At 34.0% G+C, this 12266-nt stretch overlaps 2 protein-coding genes across 3 annotated transcripts; one reads left to right on the top strand and one right to left on the bottom strand.

Moving 5' to 3' along the window:
• The first annotated feature begins 191 nt into the window (after positions 1 to 191).
• On the top strand, positions 192 to 1381 carry LOC119070572. 2 transcript variants are annotated; one of them, XM_037174979.1, is made up of 4 exons: positions 192 to 374; positions 435 to 531; positions 733 to 852; positions 914 to 1381. In XM_037174979.1, exons 1-4 carry the CDS (start codon positions 282 to 284, stop codon positions 1252 to 1254), a joined length of 651 nt encoding a protein of 216 aa, XP_037030874.1. In that variant the 5' UTR covers positions 192 to 281; the 3' UTR covers positions 1255 to 1381. The 2 variants fall into 2 exon arrangements, with proteins under 2 accessions (XP_037030874.1, XP_037030873.1); XM_037174978.1 differs by having other exon boundaries at positions 192 to 531.
• Positions 1382 to 2052: 671 nt separating this feature from the next.
• Positions 2053 to 3512, bottom strand: LOC119070571 (putative hydroxypyruvate isomerase). The gene is made up of 5 exons (XM_037174977.1): positions 2947 to 3512; positions 2774 to 2885; positions 2541 to 2716; positions 2346 to 2476; positions 2053 to 2278 (listed from the first exon to the last, which is right to left on the bottom strand). Exons 1-5 carry the CDS (start codon positions 3143 to 3145, stop codon positions 2102 to 2104), a joined length of 795 nt encoding a protein of 264 aa, XP_037030872.1. The 5' UTR covers positions 3146 to 3512; the 3' UTR covers positions 2053 to 2101.
• Between the last annotated feature and the right edge of the window lie 8754 nt (positions 3513 to 12266).

The raw sequence follows: 12266 nt of genomic DNA, 5'->3' as shown, positions 1-12266 counted from the left end.
TTATCATACTTGAGACCTATTGCTTCCTGGACCTAGATTCATTCCTTAAAATTATTTCCCAACCCTGAAGTTTCGAAGCTTCTAGAATGGACTTATTTATCCCATTGAAATATAGTCTCACATCAGTCAGAAAATAAAAACAGTTGTGTCAACAATAATGAACAGTATTTATAGGTTGTGGACTGGTTCGTCTAGGCATTAAATTTCTAAGTTTGCATTATAAGCGCGACAATAAAATCAAATTCGTTTTAAATAAATTACAACCTAAAGTCAATCGTAAAATGAACGTGAGTGTAAAGAAATTTCTCATTGCTGCATTCGTGGCTTTCTATTTATGTTGTGAAAGTTCAGCAGCAGCGATTGGAGCGGAAGAAGTACAAACTGGAGGAGAAGCAACGATAGAAGGAGAAGAATTAGCAGTAACTGGAGGAGAGGCAACGATTGAAGGAGCAGAACCAGCAGTAATTGGAGGAGAAGCAACAGGAGAGGGAACGCCAGAATCTGAAGCAGAAACACCACTTGCAGCCGAAGGTATACACTACATGTGAATACGAGAACTAAACTTTTTTGTGAAATTATACTCGAGGGAATATTTTTTACCGGTTTACCAATATAATTTTCCTTGTACAACTATTTTAAATCTCTTTAATCATCAACCCAAAACTAATAACGTTCGTTAATGACCATCCAAACTTTTTGTAAGATTTTAATGTAAAATTCCATTTTCTATAGCCGCCATCTTCAAATGTGGTAATTTGGATTATCCAAATGGAATTGTCTGTGAGATAAAAGAAATTCCGAGCGACGATGAAAAGACAATTACGAAAACTACTAGATGCTTAGATGCTGATGGTAATTTACTTCGACAAAAGGTTTTCTTAAAAAACCAACTTTAATCTATCCGATCAAACAGGCAATGTTTTGGGTGAAGAAACCACAACTGAGGATGTAGCGGAAGGCGAAATTCCGTTTATGAGCTTCAGCAAGAAGGTAGTAAAGACAGGTAAAAATGGCGCGTTCTTTGGCAGTAGCTTCGCAGGATCGTATAGTCACGGAAATGTTGGACCGATTTTGCATGGAAATGCAGGAGAGGATGTGGAGGAAAGTTTTACTGATTTCGATTTTGGCGGTGAAAAGGGCAACATTGGATCTGTTTTTGATGACATAATGTCGGCACAACGTAGAATAATTACGAGTACCACACAAGGTATAAGCGACATGATGAAAACAATATTTGGAAAACGTTGGTGGTAAATTGTTTACTTGGAAAAGATGTTTTTTCATACAGTGACTCGATGTCAACATCATCAGGTTTTTCAATGATTGTTTTATGTCTTGTTTTGTGTAAAGAGTAATAAAACTGATGATAAAGCTTACGGATAAGACTTTTCTTTAATTTTATCTTGTTGGTCTGTTGCGATCGAGTGTTGGGACTACTATTGTTATTAAACAGGGCGTTTTGCTGGGTCGAATCACATAAACATACACGTAGGCCTCCAGTGACTCATTAATAAATTGACTCCGGTCATGTATTCATAGCGGAATCTTCCTACCTTTTCAGCTACATTCTTACTGGTCTTGGTGTCCTGTCACATTTAATAAACAGTTCTATATGTGGATTATTGTTTGAAATTGTGGATTGAAGTTGTTTCGCAAGGCATGGAAGAATTAGAAAAAACTTTATGAAAATCATAGGCAAATTCAGTGAATATTTTTGAAAAAACGTTTTCCCGATTTTTTCACAAAAAATCCCTAATTTTCCCAAAATTATTTTTTGCGAGGGAACTAAGCGAAAAATGTTCATAAAAATAGTCTCTGGACAAATTTGCAACCTTTGTGGTACTTTCCCCATTGTTCTCTTGCTGGACGTAGCGAAAAGAGAAATTGTGGGAAAATGGTCTCGGGGTCAAATAGAAAATTACTTCAGAAATTATAGCAGAACAATTTATTCAACATTGTTCAGGACCGTTCATATAGTACATGTTCATCCAGTGTGTGGATTGTTCCAATTTTTTTTTTTAAATTTACGGAAGGGGATCAAAAAAGCCGACCTTACACTCGGTATATACTTTATGGGTCTCATTTTTTAAATTTTTGGTTATCACAATGAAAATCCATATTCTTTAATCCAATTTAAACCTTGATTTGTGCCACTAATCGGCTTATATTCAAGGCCAATCCAATCACTATAGCCAGCCTCTTTGATCACTTTGAAAATGAATTCATAATTTATTTCACCAGAAGTGTTTGGTTCATTTCGGCCAGGAACTTGGGCTATCTGCAAATTGTTTTTATTTGAACAGAAACTTGAGATTGTATCGACATAGGCGAACAAATTTCTTTACCTGAATATGTCCAATCAATGGCATTAGGTCTTGAATTGTGTGGGTAATGTTACCTTTTATATGTTGCAGATGGTATAGATCAACCATTAGTTTTATGTTTGCACTGTTGACCTTTTCCAGTATCTCTACAGCTGCACAAATATGATTTCTGATAAGATTCAACGAAAAAAATGTTGCACAAATTAAATGCAATACCGTCATCGTAGCTGTTCAGATAGTATCCAGGCACTCCGTACTTCGAAATTGGTTCAATAATTCCGGTTATATTTTCAGCTGATAACACACTAGCTGCATATTTCAGATTTTTCAGGTACGTTATGTGATTGTCTTTCGTTGGGGGCTGTTGCAATTTTCCAGCCAATAAATGAATTCTGATGTTTGATGTGGCGTGATGAGAAAATGACTTAATTTCAGGAAGTTCTACTCACTTTTTGCAATTCAATGCTTTTGCAAATTCGATTGTACGTAGCAGATTAGCTTTGAAATCCTTCTCTTTATCTGGAAAAGACGTGCATCCCACTTCGCCACCTTGTAAGGAACCTATGAATATTGTTTTTCAAATTTAATCTAAATACAATAAGCAAATCACAGTCCAAAAGACCTGTACAAATGTTCAACAACACTACTTCCAGTCCGGTTTCTTTCTGTACGCGTACGGCATCGTCAACACTAACATCAAGTGGAAAACTATTTTCCACAGCACGAAAACCCGCTAATTTTGCTAACCGAAAGCGGTCTAAAATCGGCGCTGCATTTTCAGTGAAAAGAAAATTTAAATTTGCACAGAATTTTAAAGCCATCGTTGTTTCTGTTTACGGTGTCAGTATAGGTCAATTGAACTTTACGCTTCTAATTGAATCTTCAAACTATACTGATTCAAAGTCACTTTGTGTAAAATATAATAACTTGACATATAAATGCATCACAAGTCAGCGGCTTATCAGCTTTCTGTAGAATTTGTTTTCGATAAAGAACAACGATTTTATTTACACAGGTAGCTGTTATCAAGATGCTTAGTCAATAGTCAACAACTCAGAGCAAAAACTAACAATTTTAAGAACTTATTTTATTCGTATCGCTCTAATGTTGTTGTATAATGGCACGATAATGTCACTTCAAAACACACTCTACTATATCTTAAAATACACCTGTTTCTCGCGAGTTGCGCAGTGACCGAGGAATGAGTGTATCTTATATCATGAACCGCTGTATATATCGTTTGATTGTGAGCTACACCAACTGTTTTACTTACCTTCACATTCGAGGTTAGTTGCTTTGCTAAGATGTACGGTGCTTTTGAGAGCTTTTCGTAACTTTTTTTTCGATCTTAAGCAGACTTTAGCAGACAGAACGTTCAGCGTGAACATGAAGCAGCGTACTCAGATCTCAAACATATATTCAATTTTGGGTACCTCAAGGAAGTGTATTGGGCCCAATACTATATCTTCTGTTCACTAACAAACACCGTCGTAACGGCATTATTCGAATGACACAGCTAACGCAGCCGCAGCAAAAACTGATGAAGAATCTACGTTGCTGCTACACAGATCCAATGACTTAGCTTAAAATTGCCCCTTTTGTCAGAAAAAGTCGCCTCGCTTTAACCGACTCACCCACTTATTAATGAAGAATGCATAACAATTCCACTCATTCTAAAGGAACGGGCACTTGAAGATAGATAGTAAATTGAAAATTTCGTCGTAGAGTGACCTTGCTGCAAACAAAATGTCGTAACAGATACTTGTTGTGAGGCGAGTGTGGTATCGTTGTAAAGCTTAGACTGCAAGCTGATCAGGCATAATCGTTTTGTTGCAGACAGGGTTAACCTGTGTATTGCAGATGAGTCCTAGTTTCGCCGGGGATGGTGAAAATAAAATTTTTCAAATATTGTACAATTCAGACAAATTTTGTAAAATCCATTCTCGGCGTTTAATAGAGCATGGAATCCTCTACCAATATCTATCAAACTTTCTTCGTCTTGGACATATCACCATTCAAAGATGTCGAATTTTCGACTTTAGCTGTCTGTAGCTACGTGGTCAAGTTGTCGAGGGGAGCCATTTCAATACGAATTAGTTTAGAATTAGTCCCTCTATCCGTTGCGATAACAATCTGTATTCTAATTGACTCGTCGGTCCCGCACGGCCATGACTGCCGGTTCTCCGAAACGGCTGGAAAATTTTGCGAACTGAATGTGGTTACTTATAGTACTCGAGTCCCTCAATAAGAATATAAAAAAAAATCAGAGGTGGTGTCGTGACTCTATTTAAGTTTTGTTCAACCCCACCGTGATAAGCCAAGATTTCCACGGTTCCTAACACTGATATTTTCCAACATTATTTAGTATTTATTTCTGAGCAAAATAGTGACGCATAATTAATTTTTGCTGATGAATTTAGAAGAATAGCCTGTCCACATCATTTTAGAATTGAATCCTAGTCACAAAACTAGCTCAGGATGTTGTGGATGCTATTCAACACCCGAATTTGTAAACACGTCAAAATAAACCCTATTTTGCACTAAATTGCTTTTAATTCGACGATTTAACACCAGAAGTGTTTTAAATGGTGACAACTAACTGTACTATATACATAACATTCGTTTTAAGTACCTTCCTGATGTTTCATCGTCTTGCCAGCTCTCTAACCTATAGATTTATCGCATTTTTATCGGATTTTTTCATGTTTTTCTGGATTTATGTCATTCTTGACTCAAGAATCTTGAGGTAATTAGAGGTCAGTTCCTATAAACTGATCATTCCATATGGGTCCTTCAACGTCTAAGTTCTAGAAATCTGTAGTCTTTAGTATTACTTCTAAATCTGTATTTTATATTTTTTGAGGCAACTGATACACCTATCGTATTAAGTTTTCGATCACCTTTTTATAACTCTGGATAACACAGGATACTGGTATATTTTCATACTTCTAAGATTTGGAATTTGCAAAATTGAGAACACAAAAAGTACTTTTCCAAAGAATTTGGACTCAGGCGAAGGTTTTATATCAGTTATTTGTGAAGTTTCGGAAGTTTGAGAATGGAAAATAAAATGGCATTGAATAGTTATTTATACAACCGAGTGATAAATGCTTACTCGAGGCCGAGTGTGACAATACACATCGTGTGCCTTAAAAAACATTTATCAACGAGTTGTAAACAACGTTTTTCGCAATAAAGGCAATGGAAAGTCCAACTTTTCGTCACTTGTTGCAAAAAATATATTATTGAAATCGTCAATCAAGGGACCTGACCCGCCCAAAAGGTTGGGCCTAGTATTTACTTTCCAAAGAATACTTTAAACTTTTACATTTTCCTATGTCAGCATTCAGCTTCTCCTTTTCTGATTTGAGAAATGAAGTTCCAGCCCAACAAGACTTGGTGTTGATATACAAACATATCTAATTATATTTTTTTATTTTTTATAATTTTAAAATTTAAATTCGTCAATGTGTGTGTGTGTGTATAATGCATGCGCATATAATTTATGAACTCAAGATGCAAAAAATATATAATCGCGCGTGTTAGAAAACGTTTAACAGGAAATGTGAGTTTCTATTTTTGAATTTTAAACATCAGTTAGGATGTTATTTCTTTATCGTGTGAGTCCGGTTAATCGAAGAGTATATAAAATATTATTTAATAAAACAAAAACCACAACAATAACATTAACATGTTAAAATATTGTTGTATTTAGGCACACTGCACAGGAAGTAAAACGTACACAGTAATGGATTGTTGCTGTTCATTTTATTTTAATTCAATTCTTGTTGTTTTACACGGACGGATTTAAAACATTTCAGCGCGAACACCGATCCATGGATCACGTCAAACTTTTTATATTTTAGGAATCCCTTACACTCCTAAAATAAAGAAGAATTTACTACGTACACGAAAGTTTAAAGGTCTGCCACCAGTCCGTCGTTTCCAACAGGACGTCGATTGGAAGTAGTAGTCTACTAGTCTACCCAAAACTTTTTTGTCACATTTTTTTAGCACTAAGACTGCAAACCCAAATATAGTGACCACCTCGATTACCACTTACGTCTTTTTCGATTATATTAATAAAAAAAAGTTGATGAAACAGGGTGTTTCTCTAGCTGGTAACCAAAAAACCCTATAAAACACCTGGTATACCATCATTATAAGTACTTCCTATCCATAAACCTCCGAAACAAAAAAAAAGTATTTTTTTTGACTCTGTACATACAAGTGTTGAAAAGGTTCATGAGTTCCACGTGAATACTAAACTTTGACTGATAGACTTACCGTTTAAAATTCCAATTACATCACTTAATAGCGCTGCAATTATCCAGTATGTCTGTTTCCCGTTGACACATTCTTCTACTTCCCATTTTATATTTAAGTTAAACGGAAAAAATCCGAAATTTTTTTGTGTTCCATCAGACATAGATATCTATATCAAGAGATGCATATATGCACATCCAACCCGCAGTTTATACTATACATATACATATAATTAACCGTATTGTTGACAAATAAAACGGAATTTATTTACAAATTTTTCCTTCACGTGAAAAACATTTTTCCGTTCATTAATTTGTTGATACATCTATTGCATTTCCGCTATATTACGCATCGGTAACACAAGTACAAAATGTCATTATGTTTCCTTTTCATTTGAACGAATGCTACACCGCATTATACTCGGCATTATATACATCTAATTATTTTGGTTGAAATAACAAATTGGTTTTAAATTTTGTCTTTATTTTTGGGCTAAGAAAACATCGAATCGGAAAAAGTTATAAATCTCTGGAAACAAAATTTTCTTTTTTGGGGAGATCCATCCGTATACATACCACAAAAAAATAGACATCTTTCATTAATATTTGTTGTTTTGAATCTGACTGGGAGATTATGTATATATATGCACGCAATTTCGCTCGTTTAAATTTAAATCATTTTTAGTTAGTCAATCAACTTTCATTGTTAAAATTCTCTCGTCGAACGAATTCCGTTAAAATGTATAAACAATTTGCACAAACAACTAGAGTAATTCAAATATGATTGCAGTTAACCTATAAATTTAGTTGAGAAACTGCAGTCAATCAAATTATTAACTTAAATAAACTGAATGTCTCACGAATTTCATAAATACGTGCAGTGCACACACATCTCAGCTCTAGATTTAACCTCATTGAATTAATTCAATTTTATTGCCACTATTTAAATTATTGGCTCAAATTAGAGCTTAAGTTATGTTATGTATATCCATTTAGCTTGAATCGTAGTTTGCAATACGGAATATTTTGTCAGGTTTTTGGTTCGGTACCATGTGGAATATATGTATCGACAGCCGATCAATGATCAGCGATCATAATTTGTAATAAATGTTTGTGTGTTTTGTGCGCACTGGCAAAGAAAGATAAACAAAAATTGAGAAAATTTTACTAACTAAAATATTTTGCCCAACCTTTTACAATCTCCGAAAGCGCCCGTAACGCTTGCAGTATTCGAAAGCTGTATTGCGATACCAATTCGCTGTTCCAATTAAATTTTTGCTTGACCGCTCTGCCATTTTTCCTAAAATATCAATGAATTGAATTGCTTCGACACACCATGGACTTAATGTCTCGAAAGCGAACGGAAGGATGATGTAATTTTGCTCCAAAAGTTTCGTCTATTTTTGATTATTTTTAGCTTTTGTTCCTACTTTACCACAGGCCAATAGTTCTATAGATGGAGATAAGATGATATAAGCGACCCAAATATTTTTTTCCAAATTTTTCGTTCTACTCCATGGGACAAGACTTTTCACATCGTCTCTGAACATACTTGGAGACTCTAGCATTGAGGGAATATTTCGAGTGAAAATGTTTATTCGAAAAAATCCTCAGTAGTTCCTCCTTACGAAGTACACTTCCAGGCTGTAAGCTGTATACGAGTAATATTGTTGGAGATAAAACAGAAAATGTAAATGGTTTCAGTATATAATCATCATTGGTAGCAGAAAATGATGTTTGGCAATTTGTTTATGAAATGTAAAACTAACTGTTAAGGCTTGATTTCCTTTTACAACCTTACTTGCCTCCGTTTTGCTAAACCACGCCCCTTTTCTGTTGTTTAAAGTGTAAACGAAGAGAAAACTTAGTGCTTTTTTCGTAAGTGAAAATTAAGACTAGGGAAAACTCTACTTTATTTGGTCTTAAAATATCACCTAGTATAGTGTTTGATACAGACCATAAATTATCTTCTACATTGATAGTCGTTTTTGATAACAGATGACATGGAATGAAAATAATTATTTTTTGTGTAAAAATTGAAATTAACTACGAAGGTCTGCACAATCACTACAATACGGAAACTTATACAGCACTTCGTATTATTATAAATATTACGTACACAGTCATTGGTGTGGCAGATGATTATATAATTGACCTTCACTCTGAAGGAAATGCAACATATGGCGGAATGGAGGTACGAATTATCTTTAAGTAATACCCATATTAAAGTGTTTCTGGTAAATAGAAAACAGATATTTTGACCGTATAAAATTTTTTAGTGGATTTAAACATCTTAAAGAAAAAGTAAGTTGCAATAAAAATTCTTAAGAGACTTTTAGGTAAAAAAAATTGTTCCACAGTTTCTGCGTTGAAAGATTTTTATTGCCTAATAAAATCGAAAATTCACAAATTCTTGTAAAATGTTGTATCAGTTTTTCAAGTCGAAAAAAAAAACAAGAAGAATCGACGACGACGGCGAAACAAAATAATTTACATGCATACTTTACATATGTTCCTTTCTTATAGCAACACTAATAAAAATAAATATTCCAAACATATTGAGTTCTTAAAAATAGCAGATTCAAAAATAAACTTGACTTGTCTAAAAAGGCACCCATAGTATTTTCGGTATATATCGTTAAAAAACTGTTTAAAAATCATTCGCTGGTAATTATTGACACAGGATGAAAATAATTACAACATTACGTACCTGTCATTAAAAGAGATTATAATGCACTGTTGATGTATATGTTGAATATAATAACATTCAATCCGGAAGAAAAATCCACAATTTTTTTTACAATTTTCTTTTTGCATTTCTACGGAAAAATTCGAAAATGCAAAGTAATTTTTTGTTTTGTCCCCAGAGTGACTTTATGAGTGACAGATAGATCGATATTTGTGTCCGATTAGTCAGAACCTTCTTGGCACGGCCAATTAATTGAATGACTTTAATAGTTAGTTAAAACATGTTTAGAGACTGTCCACAAATGACATTGCCGTTTTTGTTTCTTTCCAGTGTTGTTTCCAAGATCTTTTACTTACTTTTGTTTTTTCTGTGGTCGAAAGTGACTTATTATACACTTGGGGAAAACAAGAAAATTAGTATAGGTTTCGAATGCATTTAATAGTTATTACAAAGGATAAAAAGTTGAAAAGAAGAGTTTTCGTGTGAATTTTGTTGATCCAATGCGAAGCCGAGGTCAATAAACACACGAAAACGAGACTTTTCACTTTTATCCCGACCCTAGGGAAAACAAAAACATGTAATATATATTACACACTTGTCACGAAGAAGTTGAGGCTTGCCGACTATTTTCTATTTTATTCTATTTTATCACATAAGCGAAAACGAGACAACAACATAGACCTGAAGTGTAATTTTTGAATTAAACTTCTAGATAAGTAATTTTGACATCCGAACATCGCGCGTATGTGATAAAATCCATTACATGACTCGAGATATAAGTTGAAAAGTCTTGTGTTCGTGTGTTGATTGACCTTGGCTTCTCCTCAGATCAACAAAATTCACATGATAGTTTTCACCTTTTTGCTCCTTGTTATGTAATAGTATTTTGCATGACTATGGATAAAAGATGAAAAATAGAATTTTAGTGTGAATTTTGTTGATGCATATCCGACGTAAATAAACACACTCGAACGAGACTTTTCATTTTTCTCTCGCGATTTGTAATGGATTTTACATGCTGACGACGGCGTCGAAAGTATTGCTTGAAACAAGAAAAGTACGGTGCTCAACGCAAGTAGCATGTAAATAACTATTTCTTAATTTCGTAGTCTTGTAAACGTTGGTTGCTGCATAAGACCAAGAAACAAAAAAAAAAGATTTTGGTTCACAAATGACGTTAGTCGTTTATGGCAGAAGGGATTTTCGGGATGTACGGGCTAATATTCACGATTAGCGTAAGACGAGGGTTAGAGGTGACGAAAAATAAAATAACGTGACGTCTTTTGTGAACAGCTTCTTGTGAGTAGATCAATATATTGCTCTGATAAGATTAGTCAATCAATTAATCCAAACAATCAACTTCTTTATATTTTTTTTTTTAAACCAAAACCTCAATAACCTGTAACATACGGATATTCATCTGTTATCGATAACTACGACAAAAATAATGACAAGCTCTGGGTAATTGGAGGACCAATAGTCCAAGGGATGTTAAAACAATTGAAGTACAAGATTTAACATCAACCTATTAAAAATGATTTGATCGATGAAAGTAATAGATTCAATAATAATACTTGTCATATGATTGCCGTCTGTAGCAGGATAAGTATACATAAATTCAAGCAAATTGTTTCAAATTTTTTAAAATCCCACTCGCACATTATCTGCACCTATAAAACCAATCTGGTAAAAATCATGATTTATATGGCGTGCGAAACCAATCTCCGATATATTTATTTAGTCTCACAGCAAAAAATCAGCGGGCTATTCGTACAGAGCGCAAATTAATTTAAACCAATAGTATACATTTTTGAATTTATCTATGACCTCTTTAACGGATTATCAGCGGGAAATCGGTTCTGCGCGCGAATCGCCAACTAAAAATCAAATATTATAGCTAATTTATCTACGAATTTTTGTTGTTGTTGCAATTTTTCTATTTCTACGAATTTTTACAACGCATCATCACCTACAGTTTTTACAGTTTTGTGGATCCATTCTATATATTTACTCAATTATTCAGACAGTAGAATCGACTACACTATCTTCATTGTGTATAAAATAAAAATAAACAAAAAAAAAGTTATCGCATAGCAGCTATTATGGTTATTGCGATTTGTTATTTACCATCGCCACTCTGACTACAGACCGAAGGATGCTACCGAATTTAAAAATTTGAAAAAGACGTCGTGTTTTGACTGAATAAAAGTGAATGTCCATAATTCATATGGTATTTGCCCTACGTGCATTATCTAAACATCGTTAAAATACCAATTGACGGCAGTCGTATCTTCGATATCCTATACCCAAAATCCTTTGGTCTGGATATCTAGAAATTTCACTAAGAGCAATCAGTACACTGTACTGAAAGTAAGCTTACAGCCGTGGAAGTAATCTATGTCCAGTTAATGTAGAGGAAAGCAGTTATGATTTCAGAGTATTCAGAGATCTTCTATATATCTCCGTTAATGACTCTAATCAATTTATGGAATGTTTTAGAAGACTTAAAAAACGTTTAAATTGTACCTTAACCCTTGAATCATCTTCGGTATTTCCATAACAAGACGCGGTATTCTACTAGGGTACCCTATTAGGATGGATCGCTTTTAAATTTGTAATTTTAATCTAAGAAGCATAAACATCGCATCATTCTATCCAATAATGTCATACTGACAATAACTACTTCAACATTTTCACTTTCAAAAGGGACCTACATTTTACTTACGAGCAGAGGTTGGTAAAAATCCTTTACACGTAAAGATGCTATAGAAACTTAACTCAAACACTATTACGTGCTTATTTATCTGGTTAACTCGTTCCACATATCATTGTCTATTACTTCCATAGGAAAAACTTTAAGTTAGTCGTTGCAGACACTCAATATATGTGGAATGAAAGAAGTGTAATGAAAACAAAGACGTAACTATTGTGTGATGGAATGTGTTTGAAACGAAGAAAACAAGCAAAAAGTAAAACTTTCCTTGAGTT

Source organism: Bradysia coprophila (assembly GCF_014529535.1).
Source record: "Bradysia coprophila strain Holo2 chromosome X unlocalized genomic scaffold, BU_Bcop_v1 contig_98, whole genome shotgun sequence".
NCBI classification, from domain to species: Eukaryota; Metazoa; Arthropoda; class Insecta; order Diptera; family Sciaridae; genus Bradysia; species Bradysia coprophila.
Note: the sequence above shows the minus strand (reverse complement) of the source record. Positions and strands in the feature narration are given on the sequence as shown.